General features: G+C 31.8%; 2 protein-coding genes across 2 annotated transcripts; both read left to right on the plus strand.

Annotated features, from left to right (window-relative positions):
• The first annotated feature begins 5913 nt into the window (after positions 1-5913).
• Positions 5914-6588, plus strand: LOC107773183 (uncharacterized). Its single transcript, XM_016592633.1, has one exon. It carries the CDS (start codon positions 5914-5916, stop codon positions 6586-6588), a length of 675 nt encoding a protein of 224 aa, XP_016448119.1.
• A 6288-nt stretch (positions 6589-12876) lies between these two features.
• Positions 12877-15921, plus strand: LOC107773209 (beta-amyrin 28-monooxygenase-like). Its single transcript, XM_016592657.2, has 3 exons — positions 12877-13874; positions 14530-14717; positions 15584-15921. The coding sequence occupies exons 1-3, from the start codon at positions 12929-12931 to the stop codon at positions 15884-15886; spliced, it is 1437 nt and encodes a 478-aa protein (XP_016448143.2). The 5' UTR covers positions 12877-12928; the 3' UTR covers positions 15887-15921.
• Positions 15922-21441: the final 5520 nt, after the last annotated feature.

The raw sequence follows: 21441 nt of genomic DNA on the forward strand, positions 1-21441 counted from the left end.
ACGTTTACTGCTTTCTAGTATTTATTAGTTAATTAGATAAAAATAAATGTTATAATCTTTATAATTAGAAAATTGTTTGGACTTGTGTTTCTTAGCGATATCGAACAACTGTAGCTGAGCCTTAGTTCTCTGTGGGATTCGACTCCGGACTTGTAAACCGGATTATATTTGCAACGATCGCTTAGTCCTTTTTATAAGGCATAGTTGGGCGTGATCAAATGTTGGCACCGTTAATGGAGAATTAACGATGTAGCTGTAGGTGTACATATTGCTAGGTTTCAAGTTTGAACTTTTATTGTATTTTATTTTATTTTTGTATTTGATTTATTTTTTTTATTTTTTTTATTTGTTTTACTTGTTGATTTGAGAACATAGCATCTTGGAATTATGAGAGTTTTGATGTTGGTAATTCTACTTTTGATCCTCCTTATGCATATTGTGGAGGAAACCACCCATTGCAAAATTGTCAAAATATTTCCGAGAGCGAGTTATGTGCACCAACTCAATCTTATGTGTGAAATGTGTGTGATATATGTGGTGGTCAAAATGGTCACTTTCATGGTTGTGATTATTTGTCTTATTCTCCCTCAACCCCTTACTATGATGGTTCTACTTTTTCTGGTGAAGTTAATAGGAACAAAGAACCTAGGGAAGCTGACCTGAAAGAGATCAAAGAATGTTAAAGTGGTTCATGGAACTATATGATAAGAAACCACTGCAGATACAAATGCAAGAGGCAACTATTCACAACTTGAAGGCTAAAGCGAATAAACTAATTGAACCTTGTAAAGCGCAACAAGTTTACATTGTGGATAGTAGCGAAGAAGAGTATGAATTGGCTGCAGAAATTGTCATTATAATGGAGGAGTTGAGAGTAGAATATGACCAAACCAACTAACTAGAATTTAATGATGTCGATGTTGAAGAAGTGGTACTGGAATCAACTGAGGACCTTACAGATATAATTTTAATTGATTCTAGTTTGTGGCAAGAAGAGGAGGTCGATAACAAGTTAAATTTTCAGTTTGAGCGCATTGGTCCTCATTCCAAATACTTCTCTACATTATGTTCAGATGGTGAAATGGAAATTGACCTGTATGAGCCAATGCAGGAGTCAAAGGAAGAGGTAGATGAGCTTTATATTCTAAAATTTTCAAGGTCGTCTAGGCAAAGTGACACTCCTCGGTTGAAAGCCAAAAAGTGCATAAAGAATCATTTAATTTTTGGCTCGCAACAATTTGTATCGCCCCAAGAGCATGATCATAGAGCGGAATCAAAACTTGGGGTTCAATTCATAAGCTCGAGGTGGAGGCAGAAAGTAATTCGTGTCGTGCCGCGACGTTAAATCAAACGCTTGTTGGGAGGCAACCCAGCTTTACTTCTTTTTTTATTATTTATTTATTATTATTGTATTATTCTCGTAGTGTCGATTCTTGATTTTCTAGGAGCATGAAAAGCAAAGCCATTGGAAGGATGTAACAGCAAATCAGATGGTTGGAACTAAGTGTGAGGTACCCGCACGAAGGACCAGGCCTGGGAGAAGTCTGACTACCCCCTGAGCTGCTAGTTTTTCGGCCTTTGGCCTACCAGGGAGTTTCTTTTACCCTCTTGTATTTATGGGTGTGCATTGGGGTCAATGTACAATTTTAAGTGTGGGATGGGGAGATTGTTTGGGTGACTTTCTATGCTATTTTAGTTGTGTTAGTTTAATGGAATAATTTTTATTTTTGTTTTTTAAAAAAATGAAAAATATTGGACTTTTCCTGAGGATGGATCTCCTAGACAGTTTTCTTGAGGGATTAAAATCTAGCAAAAAAAATTTGAAAAATAAAAAAATAATACAAAAGTATGTCTTTTTATTTTTTTTTTAGGTAGTAATAATCCCCCGTGATTTTTCTTTGTGTCTCGCTTCTTTTTCATGGGATGTAATTTGAACCGGGTAGTAGTTTTTCCTTTTATTTTTTTTAGAGTATATTAGAATTTAGAAAATAAATGGAGGAAGAAAGATGAGATTCTTGACTTGTTTGATAGTAGCATATTTAAGCTTTGCCATGTGTAGTATCTTCCCTATGAGCTAAAATTGCTTATGATGCCTTGGTTAGTTGGATAGCATATTTTGTGACGCCCACGGATCATTTTCTTGACTTATGTTCACTTTGTGCTTAATGCTTAATATCTCGTGGCTTCGTGAATACTTGCCTTGCTTGAGAGTTAGAATGAGACCATCCTTAGTGAGTCATGTGCCGCGTGTGAAGTGAGTTTTTGTGTAGTCCATGTCATTGTGATTGAGTCTAGAACTTTCCCCGTATGTGAGTCGAAGTAAAATTTTAGGTGATGCTCGATTTGAAAAATGATTTTGGACTTTCTTTGATTTTATTGAGCTTATTGTTTACCATAAATAAAATATATCCCCAGTTAACCCTATTGAACCTATAGACTTTTATTTGGCATCCACATTACAAGCCTATACCTTTTTTATTCTTAATTGATATTGTTTTGATCCGTTCGCCTCTTAAAGCACTTTAATTGTGAAATGGTCGTTAGAATAAGTAAAGATTAAGTGTGTGGTGGCTTTTGAGTGGAACCAATGAAAAGAAGAAAGGTGCACTTCTTTGGTAAAAGAATACACCACTAGTAAAAATTATAAAAGAAAGAAAAAATAATTAGGTGAATAAATTGATATCTTGTTCTTGATAGTGAGTATGAATTAAAGTAGTGCCTAAAGAAAGAGGGAACGTTGTTAAGGATGATTTTGTTTGTGAAATTGAAGTGGATTGAGGAATTTGCGCTTAAAGTTATTATGTGATGTGTTAAAGTGCTTAGGAGGGTGCGTCAATATTTCTTAAATATATCCTACCCGTCCCTTAGCCCATATTACAACCATGAAAAAGGCCTAATTGATTTTAGATCGAACAAACTTACATTAGTAGAGATTTACATTAAGGGAAAGCTTATGGTGCGAATTGCATGCATGTGACTTCTTTTGTGAGAGTGAGAGATTTTCTTTGATATATATGAGTCTTTAAAATATATTTGAGCATTTGATTTAAGTGTGTGGATTCAACTTACTCTTTTGTCTTGTTGTGATGGCACATAATTTCATGAGGGATAAGTAACATTATTAGACTTCTCTAGGTTGTTGGGTATTCAAGTCATGAGTACATTGTGACTTTTGAGTCTGTTTTTGAGGCTAGGATTGTTACAAGCATGTGGTAGTTGTTGTGAATGTTTTGAAGTATGCCATAAGAAAAGAGAAGTGTATGTGATTACATATGCTAGAGTTAAATTATTTCTATCAACCATGGTCATTGGTAGTGTGCTTCAAATGTGGTAAATATAAAGTGTAGTTTGATTGCTCAAGGACGAGCAACGTTTAAGTGTGGGGTAGTGATGTGTGGCTATAATTATATATTTTTAGTGCATTACTTACCTTAAATTTAGGTTCTTTAATGCTAAATTATACTATATTTATGCTTAATTGAGTCTATTTTATGTGTAGGTACGTTGAAGACGAAATTGGGAGCAAAGTAGAGATTTTATGTGTATTTTATGCACTAAAAGGATGGCTCGTGATTATTTGATGATGGGAAATATTATAATGAAATAATGAAACAATGATTGAAGACAAAATGAAAAGAAGACAAAACAAATTAAAAGAAGACAAAAAGAAACAAGCAAATTAATGTGAAATGAAGAAAGAATTGAGAAAGAGAATGTGAAGTTAGGTAGCAAAATCAATTTCAGAAACAAAACAGCAAAGAGCCTGGCGACGCGAGGGAGTTTGCTCGCCTTAGAGCTCGCGCCGCCACGGTTAACGTGAGGCGATGCGTGTTCCGGGTTTGAGACCTATTTTGTCTCCTTTTTGGTTTTGGACTTGGTTATTTCGTCTAAGACTTTTTCCTACACATATAAATAGTCATTAAACACCAATTTGGGAGAGAGAGATTGGACAGGGATTTGACCTAAGGAGGCAAGAACACGCTAGGAGCAAGGCGGGGAATTCTTCTACGAGTTTTTTACTTCCTTCTTCCTATTTCCATTATTAGTTATGAATTCTAGTATTGTAGTTATGTATCCTATTATGAATAGCTAATTTGTTATCTAGGGTTTTGATGGAACCTATTGGAGGATGATTTTCCTGTTACGTTAATATAGATTTGCTGTAGCTTTTTCTCTATTTGTTCAACTACGTTTATATTGTGGTTAGTTGAAGAGCTCTCAATCGACTGTGCCTATTTTGTGTGTATTACTCGGGAGAGAGTGCATATTTAGTTAGTTGTTGAACAACATCACTCCTAACGTATATGAGGGATCAATACGAAGGGTTTAAAGGTAGGATTAGGGATAATGAAACTTTGGTGCGATCCGAGTGAGCCGTAAATTAGTGCCAGCTAGCGTAGTTTGGAAGAATATGTCTAGTAAATTATGGTAGTTACTCGGAAGAGAATTACGATACTCAGAGCGCTCATGATCGGTAGAGAAAACTTAGGCAAATTTATAGGAAATGTAGCGGAAAGGATTCCGGCAACAGGGAAAATCATAACTCTAGACTTCCTTAATCTTGTATCCAATCCTTATCCTTGTTAATTGATAGTTTTACTGCTTTCTAGTATTTGTTAGTTAATTAGAGAAAAATAAATATTATAATCTTTATAATTAAAAAATTATTTGGACTTGTGTTTCTTAGCGATATGGAACAACTGTAGCTGAGGCTTAGTTTTCTGTGGGATTCGACTCCGGACTTGTAAACCGAATTATATTTGTAACGACCGCTTAGTCATTTTTATAAGGCATAGTTGGATGTGATCAAATTTTGCCATGAGTTGTTGGGGAGGTAAATCACTGAGTAGGATTTCCAGTGCAATAAGGAAAGCACTGTATGCTGATGAGTGTACCTCAAAACAAAAAAAGATTTCCTATGCTCGTATGTTCATTGAAATAATATTACAAGGCCTCTTCCTACTAGTGTCTTAGTATGGGAACCAGATGGAAGACAATTTGAACAATCGATTGAATATGTTTGGAAACTAGAATTCTGTGAGGTTTGCCTAAAAATATGTCACTACTGCAAGCAAAAAGAAGCTGAGAACCAAACCTATATGCAGCCAAGGAGAAGGAGAAGACCAAGAGAAAATGCTCATCCAACACATACAGATGGTGGACCTCCAAAGCAGGAGTGGAGAACAAAAACAGCTAGTGACAAGACTGATAAGGCAATTGAGGTTATGGTGACTACCAAAGCTACAGCTGATGAGCACTATCAACAGAAAACTGATCAAAGGCAGATGACTTTGCTTATCAGGGAGGACCAGATGAGCATTAAGGAACATGCTAAGGAAAACATCTGAGTGGAGGAGCAAGAGAATAAAAGCCCTAAGCTTAGTTGTCCCAGAGAATTTCCAGCTCTGGCAGCTAGCATACAGAGGAATACTAGAACTTCAGAGATACCATGTGGATTAAAGAGTAATAATAACCTACCTATAGTAGAAAGTAGGCCTCCCTGTTTATCTCAATGACTTGGTTGGTGTGGAATGTTAGGGATGTAAGCAAGAGATACAAGCAGAAAGAGCTATTAACATACATGAAGAGTAAACATATTAAACTAGCTGGATTGCTTGGGACAAGAGTCAAAGAACCAAATATGAAGAGAGTTTATAAAAACATATTGCCAGGATGCGCTCTGCAGTGTAATTATCAGAAAGTTGTGCATGGCAGAATATGGCTCACCTGGGATCCAAATGTATATAGTGTTGATGTTGAAAGAGTAGAGGCTCAGATTATACACTGCCTAGTTAAAGGCATATTGGATTGATTTGAATCATATCTAACATTGGTATATGGCTTTAGTACAGTTGATCAAAGAAAGGAACTATGGACAAGTCTGGATGATATCTCTGCACACACAAACAAACCATGGCTGATAGGGGTAATTTTAATGCTATGCTATATACACAAGACAGGATGTATGGCAACCCTGTGACACTGAATGAAATAACTGACTTTTCTAATTGCATACACAATTTGCTACTAAATGAGCTACCATGGAAAAGAGACTACTATACCTGGTCCAATAATCAACAAGGAGCAGAAAGGATTGTGAGCAGAATTGATAGGATTTTTGGCAATGATAACTGGATGATGAACTGGGGACATGTGCACACAGAATATGATATACCTTTAATCTCTGACCACTCACCAATGTTTGTCAATATAAAAACTGTGAAACTTAACATTAAAACTCCTTTTAGGTTTTTTAATGTATGGGTTTCTCATGATGAGTTTGATACAAATGTTGGCACTCTGTGGAGAAGAAAGGAAGCTGATGACCAAATGGAGAACATCTGGAAGAAACTGAAAGCTCTAAGACCTATATTCAAAAGCCTTAATACTGCTGAGTATAAAGGCATTGCTGAGAGAATTGACAATGATAGGGCTGACCTTATTCAAGTTCAGGAGGAAATGAGGCTACGATATTCAGAATCCTTGTTGCTACAAGAGAAGACTATCCTACAGAACTTGGAGAAATGGTCACTTATTGAGGAAAATATTCTCAAACAGAAGGCTAGAGTAAAATGGATCAAGCTATGAGATGCTAATACTAAGTACTTCTCTGCTGTCATGAAAGAGAGAAGTCAAAGAAAGCAGATACTAGAGATCTACACTGATGATAGATTAAAATTGGCTACTCCCACGAGTGTTAAGGAAGAGATAGTTAAATTCTATAAGAGCTTGATGGGAACTGCTGATGCATCTTTGCCTGCTATCAACAAAAGAACTATGAAGAATGGACCTAAGCTCAATCATGAACAACAACTAAGCTTATGTATGGAAGTAACAAAGGAAGAGATATATGCAGCACTGTGTGCTACATGAAGATAAAGCCCCAGGAGTGAATGGATATAATTCTTGTTTGTTCAAAAGAGCATGGTCAATGATCAAAAGTGATGTAGTGAGAGCAATTGAGGATTTCTAGTTTATAAATCCTTTCTAGTTTTCTAGCATGGTCAATAAGTACTTTTATTAATTGTGTAATAAGGTGTGCTTTAATTTGTCCCTTTCTAGTTTTCTCTCTTTGACATTACTAGCCGACCAAACTTCTAAAATTAACTTATTTTGAAGAGTGCTTTTTGAAAAAGTATTTTTGGTGAAAAATAGTTTGTGTTTGACTAATTAATTTAAAAATTAATTCTGAGTAATAATTACTGTTTAGCCAAACTTTTAAAAATTACTTATAAGTTTATTTTTCGCATAAGTACTTTTCAAAAAAGTGCTTTTGATTAGAAGCTACTTTTGTTTACTTCTCAAAAATTACTTCTACTTCTGCTCAAAAGCATATTTTTCCTTCTAAAAACTTGGACAAACATCTTTAACTCTGGAAAAATCACTTTTGAAAAACAAAATGCATTTTTAGCCAAACAGGCTATATTGACTCCTAAGATGGGATTATTCTAAAGAATATGTATGTAATTGTGTGTTCTCTTCGCATCGACTCGATATTTTTGTTAGGGATATAGTAAATATGTCCTAGATCCAATCTCATATTTGATGATATGAATATTTTTTTACGAACGTTATTTGATATAAAATATATATGTCGTCTGATATTCTTTTATCAAAATTATTATTAATTTGATTAACTTGATAAGGTCCTTGATTAAATTTTAGACTTGACATTGTGATGGAGATCATGATAATAAGAGTGAAGTTTTTTATAATTTAATCTAAATTTACTCTTGATCGTATGATTATTAATTTGGACATTAGTAATCCGGTTAGATCAATATCTATGTGATCGTTTTTATGAGATAAAGATTAGTTGATCTCGTTAACTAAACCACATAAAGAGATGATGCATATAGAGATATGATCATTGAACCGACTCATTGGATAATTGTTAATGGTTAGAATTACCATAAACTGTCAATAAGATATTCTCTTGAAGAATGTGATGTAAGAGTTATTTCCTTTGACCTGAGATCGTCATAGTAATTGGCAAGTTATTTATTGTGCTTTGATACTAGACACATATGGCCCTAGAGCGATAGTTGAAAGGATATTGAGTACGATTAAATACTTGTAGAATTAGTGATTGATCAAGATGGAATCTCTCGACGCTTGGTAATGAGTTTAAGCTCCATGTTGTCATGAATTATAAACGACCAAATTAAGACCTTGGCCAGAGCAATTGAATAAAAGAAGAAAAGAGTTTCTTAGGTCATTTTATAGTCAATTATATTTGACACAAACACAGTTGGTCGCCTATTGAGATTTGACAATTTAACCATATCCTAGGGTGACAAAGAACTATAAGGACAGAAGAAATTATTACATTTTTCTTCTATGGGTTCTTGAGAGTAAATTGTATACTTCATTGTATCCAGCCGTTAAGGAGTGTTGCTAGACGCCACCCTTGATTAGTATATTGATGTGATCAGTTTACTTCCGGCTTAGTATTGAACCTTTGGGTAGCACACTAATGAGTATTCTGATCTTTGCCAAAGGATTAATTACTTTATTAATTGATAATTAAATTAAAAAATTTGATTAGTCAAATAAATTTAGTTATTAGTCCAAATGAAATATTATTATATTCTTTGCTAGCACAGATGATAAAATTAATATTGTGAACAAACTGAAGTTTTCTATTTGGAATAGAAAATTAATTATTATCTCTTGGTTGAAATATATATATATATATATATATATATATATATATATATCATATCAATTAATATTGATTTATATAAAGGTTATATATAATATTAATTTATTCTCCAATTTGAAATTGGAGATAAAAGTCCATAAAAGGACTTGTTGGCAAAGTACTCCAATTTGGAGTTGGACCTAACATGAAGTTTCACAAAGGATGCGTTTGACAACTTCAAACCCATTCCATGGGTTTCCTATCTTCATGTTTTCAATAGGATAGTGGAATTGGACTATATGAAAAGTCTATAAGATTCGGCAGCCACACAAAATTCCACGAAGTTTATTTTAAAATTAAACTTTTAATCTTAAGTAAATTATTACATCAATCAAATAGTAAAATGGTTTATAGGTGATGCTAAAGGGCGATGGAGAAAATTCGCTGTAGTAATTCTTAAGAAGAAAATCACTTTGTGAAAGTGAGAGTGCAATACAAAGTCAAGAGAGAAAATATCATTATAAAAAATTTATTTCTTGTTCTTTTACATTTGAGTTGGAATTTTTGAGAAAAATTTCACCACAATATTTTCATTCAATTTGTTCGCAGGTTTCATTTATCACAGAGTTGATAGCACAAATCAGTCTCGGTGTGAATACGCATAGAGTCTTTGCGCTATCAAATATTTTTTGAAACGAGACTTTCTTTCCTAGCTACGTCTTAGATTCTATCTTTGACATGTAAATAAATTTTAAACACGAAAAAATCTTTCTAAAATTGTTATTGTTTTCCGTTACCTGTTATAAACATCTATATCGAATCCTACAATTCTTTAGATAGCCCACCCTTTACAAATATAGCCTTTCAGAATGTATAAAATTTCGTCGGATTGGCTATTCAAGTCAATTTTATTGACGACGCGTGAAGTCTAAACTAGCCAGGAAGTTGCAGTATTTCAATTCCTATCCTAGTTAGGTTACGTGGGCAATAGGGCATTTGGACATAAGAATTGTAAAATAAATTAAAAAAAAAAATTAAGTGAAAAAGATATTCAAAAATTAGAGTTGTGTTTAGACATAAATATAATTTTGGGTTATTTTTGAAATTTTATGAGTGATCTGAGTGAAAATTTTGAAAAATAGTTTTTTTGGAGTTTTTCAAATTTTCGAAGAATTCCAAAATTCATCTTTAAGTGACAATTAAAAATTTTATGGCCAAACACTAATTTCAAAAAAAAGTAAAAATATTTCGAGAAAAAGTAAAAAATCAGTAATTAACCCTTTGCAAGTGTGCTATACAAGTTGTTTAAAGTCTATTTTTTATCAATAAAAATAGAAGTAATATTTTATCTTATATACAGTATAATTTTTCGGGCAAAGAGTATTCGATTTACCGTTCTTTGTCAAATATAGATTCGCCTCTCTGCTTGTAGGGGTGACGTTGATAAGTTTTAGCCTGCTTATTCTGTTTTCTCTTTTGAGCTGTAGATACTTCTAGTTGGTAATAAAAACTTTAATTACCAAAAGATATTAAGTAAAATGTTTAAGAAGATATATAGCGTATTTTAGACATACACTTTTATCACCAAGATTGAATTTTTCTTTAAGAATTATGTAAAAAATTTAAAAGACAAATAATATAAATAATAAATAATAAATAATACTAGTATAATTTTATACCGTTTAAAGCAAAAGATAATAATTAATAGCACGTGGGACTAAAAGATTGATTAAATGAACTGGTATCGATATTCAACAAATTACTACAACCATTTAACGTATCATCAATGTGATATTTAATTTTTGCCGTCACCAACACGGTACTACAAAGTAAAATATGAATGTAGACCAAAATATTCGAGAAAAGTTTACTCACTATTCTACAAGTGTTTGATGAAATCGATATTTGACTGAAACTTAAAGGGGTAAATAATACTCCCTTTATCTCAAATTATTCGTCGTAGTTTTTAAAAATAGTTGTCTCGAATTATTTATCATTTTAGAAAATCAAAATTAATTAATTATTTTTTTCTGATATTACCCATAATATTAATTGTTCTTGAAAACTACATATACCTCAATTATGAGTAAATATTAAAAGAATAGAGATTATATCTTAAAACATAAATAAGGGTAAAACAGTAAAAAATAAAAATGGTGTGTAAAAGAGAAACACGACAAATAATTTGAGACGGGGAGTATTATTAACTAGACAACAATATGTCTCCTCCTACCTTCTTGGTTGAAGAAATTATATAAAAACAAAAGTATTTCGGTGCACGAGATATACCCGCGTCACGTAAGGCTCAGGGAAGGACCACAATTTAAGAGGTTGTAATGAAGACAGCCTACTCTAACGGAAGAATCAGTGATTAATTCTATAGATCGAACATGTGACTTATAAATCTTACAGAGACAGATTTATCGTTGATCTAAAGCTCGCATTCTAATTGAAGAATGTATAAGTAAGGAAATTTAGATGAGAAAAAGTTGTACAAATTTGTATTGGGATTTAGTTTATGTATATTGACGAAATAATTTTTTTATACTATATATTTTAATAAGTTACCGTAGGAATATAGATAATTTGCTTTATTTTTTAAGTTTCTAATCTTACTTTCTATGGATGGTTATCGATTGTTATCTTTTAACTTATTTGAAAATATAAAAAAAGAAATTACTATACCTGAGTATATAGAAGTTAAATTAAAATGTTTGTATTACAGATAGTAAAATATTAAAATCCATATGTGACCGGAGCCTAAAACTCAACTTCTAGCGTTTAGAACGAGAAAAGAACAATCAGTCAACTTTCCACGCGGTAAATTTTATAATTTTCTTTTTCCTTTTCCCACACGCTGAATTTGGAATGCTGCGGAGAAGTATTATATATTGGGAAATTTGAGATTTTAGTCCCTCGAATATCAACAAATTATGCTTTTGGTCCTTGTGATATCTGGTTAAAAATATTTAACCTTCAATTAATTGAAATGCGCTACTATTTATCAATCTATTTTTTAATCTTCACAACTTTACAAAATTATTAATCGTTACACATAATTATGATTATGGGTGTACATTGGCCGGGTTGGTTCGGATTTTCCAATTATCAAACCAAACCAATTGTCTCGGATGTTTAAATCTATAAACCAAACCAAACCAACAAAAGTCGGATTTTTCAATCTCGATTTTTTCGGGTTTTTTCCGACAAAATATTCATAGCATAAAATTTATAATTTGTGCTCTAATATTTCTTAGGTCCTAGTAAGATAAAACTATATAAGATGTTACCCAATAAAATAATACAAAATAATATGAGACGAGTCATGATTATACTAAAATACTCAACAAATCGCATAAAATAAATATTGCTAATTAATAAACCATAATAAAAATAAACATAATCTAAAAGTATTAAATCATGTTAAAATATAAGTATGATTAATAAGAACTAAGTATTAATTACATGACTAAATAATATTAAAGATAAGTTATGCATTTTCACTATCTAAAGTAATGAAAAACTAAAAAATAAATATCCAATACTATTGTCATTCATAGTGTTAAATTGAAATTTTTTGTTAGCATTTTCATTGATTTGAGTTTGCTTTGGACTTTATTTGAATCACTAACTTTTATGGGCTATAAAACATATTTTATCATTCAAAAGTTCTAAGTCTAAGCTTGAAATAATACATTAAAAGAGAGAACTACGAAAAAGTTTAAAAAATATTTATAAATTATATTACAATAATTACTTTTATGTATAGAATATTTTTAAAACTTGTATATATGTAATGTAAGGTTGGTTTAGTTTCGGTTTGACTTTTTTTAGTTAAAACCAAACCAAACCAATTATGTTCTGGTTTTTGTTTTCTAACACCAAACCAAATCAAACCAAACCATAGTCGGGTTTTTTTCTCGGTTTGACTCGGATTATCAGTTTGGTGCGGTTTGACGGTTTTTTTTGTACACCCCTAATTATGATGTGTTATATTGAGTAGAGTATGTATTATTACTCCATATTTGAGGGTAATACAGTTCTAAAAATAGTCTAATATAATGTATTTCCTGTATAAAAGGACCAAAAACACACATTTCTATTAATTGAAGGTTAATTGTGCTTAATCATATATAACAAGGACTGAAATTAAAATTTATTATAACAGAGGGACCAAGAATGCTATTATCCCTTGACCCTTATATATATATATATATATAGATATATATATATATGGTAGAGTGATATGTCCTATATACAATCTTGCATATTATTTATTTGAAAATGGACCTCTTTCTCCTCTCTTTTGCAATTACACTTGCTATTATCATCAATTTTTTGTTCAAATATTTTCTTGCCAAGCCTAAAGAAAAAATCCCTTTGGCTCCAGGGACTTTTGGTTGGCCTATTATTGGAGAAACAATCCAATTCCTTATATCACTTTACTATGGATTAGTCCATGAATTTGTTCAAAAAAGAACCAAAAAATACAATTCCAATGTCTTCAAAACCTCATTACTTGGCCAAAATGTTGCTATATTTTCAGGTCCAGCAGCTAATAAATTCATATTTACCAATGGAAATAAACTTCTTATTGGTTATAGACCTCCTTCTGTCCAAAAACTCTTCCCTTCTACATCATTTATACCTATAGAACATGACACAAAAAGGGCACAAAATGTCATTAGCTATTTTCTTAACTCAAAAAATGTTGATAAACTTATTAGTACTATGGACAATATGTCACATTTTCACTTAGAAAATCATTGGAAAGGTAAAAATGAAGTGATTGTGTATGATTTAGTGAAGTTATTCACTTTCTCTCTTTCTATTAGAGCTTTTATGGGCATCGAAGATTCGGATAAAATCTTGAATTTTGATGAAAAATTCAAGATTTTTACGCGAGGTCTTTTGGCAATGGACATAAATTTTCCTGGCACAACATTTTACAAGGCAAGGAAAGCTGGGATTGAATTAAGGAAAGAAATGAAGTCCATTATTGAACAAAGAAGAGAGAAATTGCTAGAAAATCCAAATTTTCCAAAGGTTGATGTATTAACACAATTGGCGGATGAAAAAGGTGGAGATGGAAAATACATGACTGAAGTTGAAATAGCTGATAAAGTTTTTGGATTTATTATTGGTAGTTATGATACTACTGCTACAACTATTACTTTGACCATGAAATACCTTCAAGAGAAGCCTGAGTTCTTCAATGAAATAATAGAAGGTACTTTTTCTTCTGACTTTAATTTATTACATTTTTATTATTAAGAGTTTATGTTCAAAGCACTGATAATATAAAAATATTTACACATCAGGTTATCCGAACATGTATCTAGTTATAGGTGAATCTCCGTGATAAGCATTAATTGGTTAAAGCTAAGTACATTAATCGTGTAAAACATCTGCACTGTTATAGTGAATATAAGTTAATTAAACCCTATTATTAATAGTAAAGTAGTCTATCTAGGCCCATTCTTTAGATTGTTTGTAACTATATACAAGTCATCTATGGGATAACTTAAAAAAAAAATACTTTCAAAAGGGTATATATCCTTCATTCACGCAGGGTTCAAGAAAGGGCTGCACCCCAAAGGGTGTGATGTAGGTGCAAGCATCAATGACTAATTTCACGGCTCGAATCGTGACCTATAGATCATACGGAGACAACTTTACCGTTGCTCCAAGGCTCCCCTTCAAAAAAAAAAAAATCCATTTCCACAAAACATTATCTAATGTGACTAAAAGGATTTGTTCTCTTTGTCATGACAAATGAAAAGGAGATTCTTGGTATTTTGGTGCCTCATATATATCACACTAGTATTCTCAAAATGTGCTACTTAACTATTTTGCAAAATATTGGGAAACTTAAAATGACACAGAGCAAAATGAGATATCAAGGCAGATGAAGGCAAGGAAAGTGCTGTGTTGGGATGATATTCAGAAAATGAGGAAAACTTGGAGCTTTGTGAATGAAGTGTTAAGAAACAAACCAGTTGTTCAAGGCATTTTCAGAGAAGCCATAGAGGATATCACTTATGAAGACTTTGTCATACCAAAAGGATGGAAGGTACTTATTTTTTTATTTTTTTGTTTCGGCACCTGCACTGCGGCCTGACTAGTAAATTCATATTTATACTGTAAATGTTACGTCGAGAGGTAAAACGCTCTCTAACAAACCTTTTTGGTTCGTTGGCTTTTAAAAGTGTATGAAAGTCATTAATTGGATTTTTACTTTTTCATGTAAATAAATAGTATTCCAAAATGTTAAGCAAAATGAACTATGCACGTATTTTAACTCCAAAAGTTAACTCATAGTCAAATGATTTAACTTATATATGTATTGATAATGTAAACCGTAAATAATGTTACACTACATCCGCGTAGTAATCTTAGAGTACATTTGGCCATAAAAATCATTCACAAATATTTTCATCTTTTTTCGGAATCAGTGTTTGGCCATGAAAATTTTAAATTTCACTAAAAGATTGAATTTCAGAATTTTTCGAAAATTTAAAAAACTCTTAATTTGTTGTAATTATGTAACCTACCTTATAGTAATACTTATTACGCATTAATTTTTAGATAAATGTTCAACACTAAATATAATGTGATGAGTACTGTCTTAGTACTACTAAAATGTTAAATCTCATTTCATCAGTAAAGGGCAGCCCGGTGCACTAAGTTCCCGCTATGCGCGGGGTCCGGGAAAGGGCCAGAGCATAAAGGTCTATCGTATGCAGTCTTACCCTGCATTTCTATAAGAGGTTGTTTCCACGGCTCGAACCCGTGACCTCCTGGTCACATGGCATCAACTTTACCAGTTACGCCAAGGCTCCCCTTCATCAGGCAGAAAACAATGCTTATGAGTACTAAAATGTTAAATCTCATTTCATCTATTATTATTTGCTTATAAGTATGCTGCAAAATTTGCAGATATATTTGAGTTTTGGAGCAACACAGAAGAATGATGAATATTTTCCAAACCCTAACAAGTTTGATCCTTCAATATTTGAAGGAAATGGACAGCTAGTTCCTTATACATCTGTTCCTTTTGGTGGAGGACATAGAATGTGTCCTGGAAAAGAATTTGCAAGATTATTGATTCTTGTTTTCCTTCATAATGTACTTAAAAATTTTAGGTGGAAATCTAAGGTTCCTTCAGAAAAAATATTGTACCCTTTTTTCCTACTAGCCATCCCAACAGATGGATATCCTGTTACCCTTTATAATCTGTAATTTTTTTATTTTAAAATTTTTATTATTATGTGAAAGGATATATATTGTAACCCTAAGCTAAGTTTGAACATCTTTAATGATTCTCCAACATGTACTTAGCTTGTTTTGAGTGAGTATTTATTCTCAATCGGTATTTATGGATTGATCACAAGTCGATATCTTATTATTATACTATAAAAAACTATGAAAAACATAGGATTACAGTGGCCTGCAATCTGAAAACTCAACTGTTTGTCCAAATGAATTCATATTAGTTTGCAGGCTTAACTTCTTTAGTCTAAACTCTAAAACGGAATATGTAGAAATGACACTAAGTAGTCACTCTAAAAGGCTACCATTAAGGAATTAGCCGATATATTTTGAATTTCAGTTTTTCAGTTCAATTTTCAAGATACAATGTCCTGAAATTAAGAGTTTTAGTTCAAATTTTTAGGGCAAAATAAATACTAGCTAATTCTTAAATAGCAACCTGGTTGTTTGTGCACTTCTCCCAAAGAAGATTTATGCCTAGGGTTAACCTATGGGCTCTATGAATGGGCTGGATAATCTGGCCTAATCTCCAGGCCCATTGACAAACATATTAGCAATGTAGAGTGGTTAACATTTGCCATAACACAATATACCAAATGGTAGTTTTAGTCCCAAACCTAAAATAAATAAGGAAATATGTTCTTTTTATTAGGGTTGTTCAAAACCAAACTGAATCGATGGCTTATTGGCTTATTGGTATCAGATTATCGAGGTAATGGATGATGAACATATTGAGATTTTATAATTAACGGCTTAACGGTTTGGGGGCGGATTACTCAATTTTTTTATCGGATAAACCGTTAACCAGTTAAGAATTTTTATATTTATACTTTTACCCCTGTATATATAAAGTACTATTGAAAAGTAATTTGTAGAATTGTCCGCTGGTTTTATTCGTAATAGCTGGATTGTCTTGTTTTATGTCCTTTTTTGCATGCATATAACAAATTACAGTTTGATTTACTGGATTTTTGGTTTTACAATCTGGATTTCTTGTGAAGAACGAATGTTACTGAAAGTCTGATTGATTCATTCGTGTATGAGTAATCTTGAATATGAACTAGATTGGAACTTGGAAGAAGACTCTCTAATTCAAAAATATTGTTAGATCTTAAATAGTATTAAGAATTTGGTATTGATTTGAAACCGTTTGGTATTGATTGAATAATTCTTCAAACAATTTTTATTTGGTTTAGTCGATAAACCGCCCGATAATCGTTAATCTAATATCAATCCGCTCGTTGTCTTATTGGATGGCTAGCAGATTACTACATTTACAATCCGATAACTGATAAGACGAACCGTTAAACGTAATTATCTGCCCGCTCTACCCCACCCCTACTTTTTATAACAGTTCAAGCTCTTCAAACAATTTAACATGATATAAGACCAACCATACGTTCTGGGTCTGCGTCTCACCATCATCAATTTCACGTGCCTACTTCCAAAAGAGTTTGACTTCATATAAAGAAATATCTCGAAAATCTAAAATAACTAAATAAAAATATCTATTTTTTCAGTAGTTTTAACTTTTACATGACACGAATAAATAATATCAGCAAATTTGTGTGTAAGATTCATAGGGCAAAGAAAGGTGAAATCATACCTCCAAATTAAATTTTGTTTTTTAAACTCCAAATTTGTCTAAAATATGATATTGTTTCCACATATATCCTTACGAATCATTCTCATGAGCCATGTGACTCATGAGTACTCCTTATTTCTCTTGGGTTGGAGTCAATCATGGATTTGAGACACGAGATTTGATTCAATTGGTAAATTGGAGGATAGTGCCGTGCATTATTTGGGTCAAATCGAAAATTCAAACCTATTCATGTTATTCGGATTAGTTCAGATCAAATTTTAACTCTTTGGATCGAATTTCGGATTAAAAACTTAATTATTTTAGATATTGAATCTGATAAGATTTGGCTTGATTTAAATCCAAATCGATCCGAAATTCGAAATATAAGATCTACATATAAAAGTGAGGGTGCCGTCAGGTAAATCTAGGTTTCGTTTGTCTTATTTCTCTCATATTCTTTCATGAAGAGCACATATTGATAGAATTAAAGGCTCTCAATGGGGTCTAATGCTAGTTGAGAAGCTTGCAACATTTTGATGTTGATTGTCTTGTGCAAAATAATAGGAGAAGTTGTTTAGGCAGTAAAGACATCAAAGTATATTTCATTATCTGGCAGCAATTAGTTAGAAATTTGGACAGGTCTTATTTCTCTGAGTTTTCTTGCTGAGAAACACAAGTGAGGTTAATCATGTCCTTATATTTTTGTTCTAGTTGGGTATGTGATGGTTGAAACGGGTGTGCTTTTGCCTGTTTCTCAATCTAAGTGTGTTACGTTGTGATCTTACATAGTTTCATGAAAATTTTGAATAATTGTATGGAATGTTGTGTATGACTCGTTAGTTATAGCTAGCTATACTTAAAGTCTTTTATTTTAACATCTTAATATATAAGGCTTACAATCTGAACCGTAATCCGAAATATTTATTCGATCCAAATATCAAAATCCAATCCGAACCGAATTTAATTTGGTTCGGATTCGGATTGCAATTCACCAAATCCGAAATTATAGTCCAAAATATGCCAAATCCGGTCTAATCTGATCCATGAACAGGCTTATTGGTGGGTACGTGACTTCTTGGTAACCAATAAAAGTTTTTTCTTTATTATCTCCATAATGTTTAAAGAAATATTTTAAATTATAGACATAGTTGGAAATCATAATAAATTTTGTGGGTCAAAGGAATTTATTACATCAAATGCAAATTGTATGACATTAACAAATTACACACTTGTAACCCTTTTGAAAGAGGTATAAACCTCACTAAAAAGACAAATATATTGAGGGAGATGTTGACATCAATTGTCTTGTATTAATGATAAGATTTTAACAAAACACTTAAATTCAATTACTAGTAACTAGTAAGGAAGAAGAAACTCCCGTAAGATAGGAGTGAACATCGCCGCTTAAATGGGCGTTTGGACATAAGAATTGTGAAATTCCGAAAAAATAATTTTTTTCAAGTTGAAAATGGTATTTGAAAATTAAAGTTGTATTTGTACATGAATACAATTTGATGATGTTTTCAATTTCTGTGAGTTCTTTGAAGTGAAAATTTTAAAAAACAGTTTTTTGGAGTTTTTCAAATTCCAGAATGGGTTGCTCTAGTGGTAAATATCCTCCACTTTCAACCAAGAGGTTGTGAATTCGAGTCACCCCAAGAGCAAGGTGGGGAGTTATTGGAGGGAGGAAGTCGAGGGTCTATCGAAAACAGCCTCTCTACCCCAGGGTATGAGTAAAGCCTGCGTACACACTACCCTCCTCAGACCCCACTAATGAAAGCTGTTGTTGTCGTTGGAGTTTTTCAAATTCCGAAAAATTCTAAAATTCAACTTCAAGTGAAAAATCAAAATTTTCACGACTAAACGCAAATTTCAAAAAAAGTGAAAAAATTCGAAGAAAGGAATTTTTTTTATGGCCAAACGGACCCTAAATATTTTATAAAACGTCTTTCTTGCTTTGTATTCGGTCATTAAAATTAAAAAAAATTGACTAGTCTCATTATAAAAGTTCATACCTATCTTTAACCAAAAACTTTATTATTTTTGTACACGTCTTATATGTCAACATCTCTAAGCATCCCAAATAAAGATAGAACCAAAAGGGATAATCACATCCTTTTGAAAAGAATTGCTTAAATCCTCTCCTAATCTCCTATAATAGGGGAGAAGTATATTATTATCTTATTAGTCCTTGTCAGGCTCCATAGATTACTAAATCTACCTTTGTAATCAGTGACTTAACAATGGATTAATTTAATGAATTAGAAAATTTTATTTTATGTCTCTATCATTGAGGATACACCTGTGCACTTTATGTAAACAAAGGAGCAAAAATACAAAAGGAGCATACACCTGTACATCTGTTTACCTAGAAAATCACTTTAACAAAATTTAAGAATCTTTGGTCTTTATGTTTACACATTGATTTGTGCTTAATTAAGCTAATCCAACCACTCTAACCATAAAATGAAATTATTTTACCATAAACAATTATGGTGGGATGGATTGAATTATTTCACCTTTAATTTTAGGTCTTGTGTTCAAGTTTTGAAAATAATTTTTTTCTTAGTAGCAAACGTTTTCTCCATTAATAACATGTCTTACGTGGCGTGATCGAGTAATCAAGGTGCGTGTTAAGTTGACCCGGAGACTATCGCTACCAAGAAAATAAAATTGAATATCCATTTGTTATTCCAAATCCAATAGACTATTTTTTACCCCAAGCATCAAATTAAAACTAAAGACCTCTTTTTAGGTTAATTTTGTAAGTTGAGCTTTTAGACATCATCAAAGGATAATGATACATGCCATAATATAATAAAAATATTTTGGAAGCTTAGGAAATGTTTTTCTTATTCGACTTATCTCTTTTTAGAATTAAGACAATAATAGAGATATTGAAAGCTTTCATCATTAATTCTATCTCATAAATTAACTTCTTTCACGCATGCGATTATTTTTATTATTTTTTATTTTTTTGGTCCAAAAAAATGGATGACTTATCATATAGAATTGACATCTTAATAAATGATATCTTAGAGTTTATCATCTAGAGTTGCATAAATTAAAATTTCAAAGACCTATTATTTACTACTTTATTCATTAAATCCCTTAAAACATTAGTTAAAAACATTCATGAATTTTGTACATAAAACCTACTATTCAAGTACATCAAGAAACATCATGATTAATAAATTTGCCTCTTAAGATTATTAATAATTATGAGACAACTGAATACTTTAATTGATTTTCCTTACCTTTCTTTTTCCAAAAAAGGTAAAGAAAATATTCTTGTTTTCCAAAGTACTCCTACTATTTTGAGTAAAAAGTTTCCTAGTTTCTTCAACTTCAATCAACCAACAGACTTTCCATAATTACTTAAATGGGCTTCTATCTTTTGTTGCCAAGTCAACTGTGGTCCAAAAATAAGTGTATGGAGAAAGTATCAATTAAATCATGACTCATCATATCCATATATAGATAGAAAGCAAAAATATTATAATCTTGAGGTGCTAGTCGTTGATAAAAATACTTGTAAGCAATATAATCAAACATCTTTATAATAAAGTCGTTTGTTTCGAATATATTTAGCTGCTATAGTGAAGTACTATATAAAGAATAAATATTAATATAACAGATGAATATCTGTTATAGTAAAGTTTGTTATTGAGAATAACTATTATTTAACATTTAAAAGGGTAAAGAATTTGATTCATGTGCTTGCTTTTCATTCTTGCATAAGGGAATTTTGTATTGGAGTGATGAATTTATCTTGAAAATACAATTGATAATTAAAAAGAATAATAAGAAGTTTTGAGAGTGGGAATCAATTTCCTTTGTTTCCCATTAACGCTACAAATCCTGCATATTTTGAAGTGTTTTGGAATGTTTAATATTTCTTCATAAATAATGGAGTATTATTTTGCAGAAAATTATTCGT

Source organism: Nicotiana tabacum, chromosome 9 (genome assembly GCF_000715075.1).
Source record: "Nicotiana tabacum cultivar K326 chromosome 9, ASM71507v2, whole genome shotgun sequence".
In the NCBI taxonomy this organism is placed as follows: Eukaryota; Viridiplantae; Streptophyta; class Magnoliopsida; order Solanales; family Solanaceae; genus Nicotiana; species Nicotiana tabacum.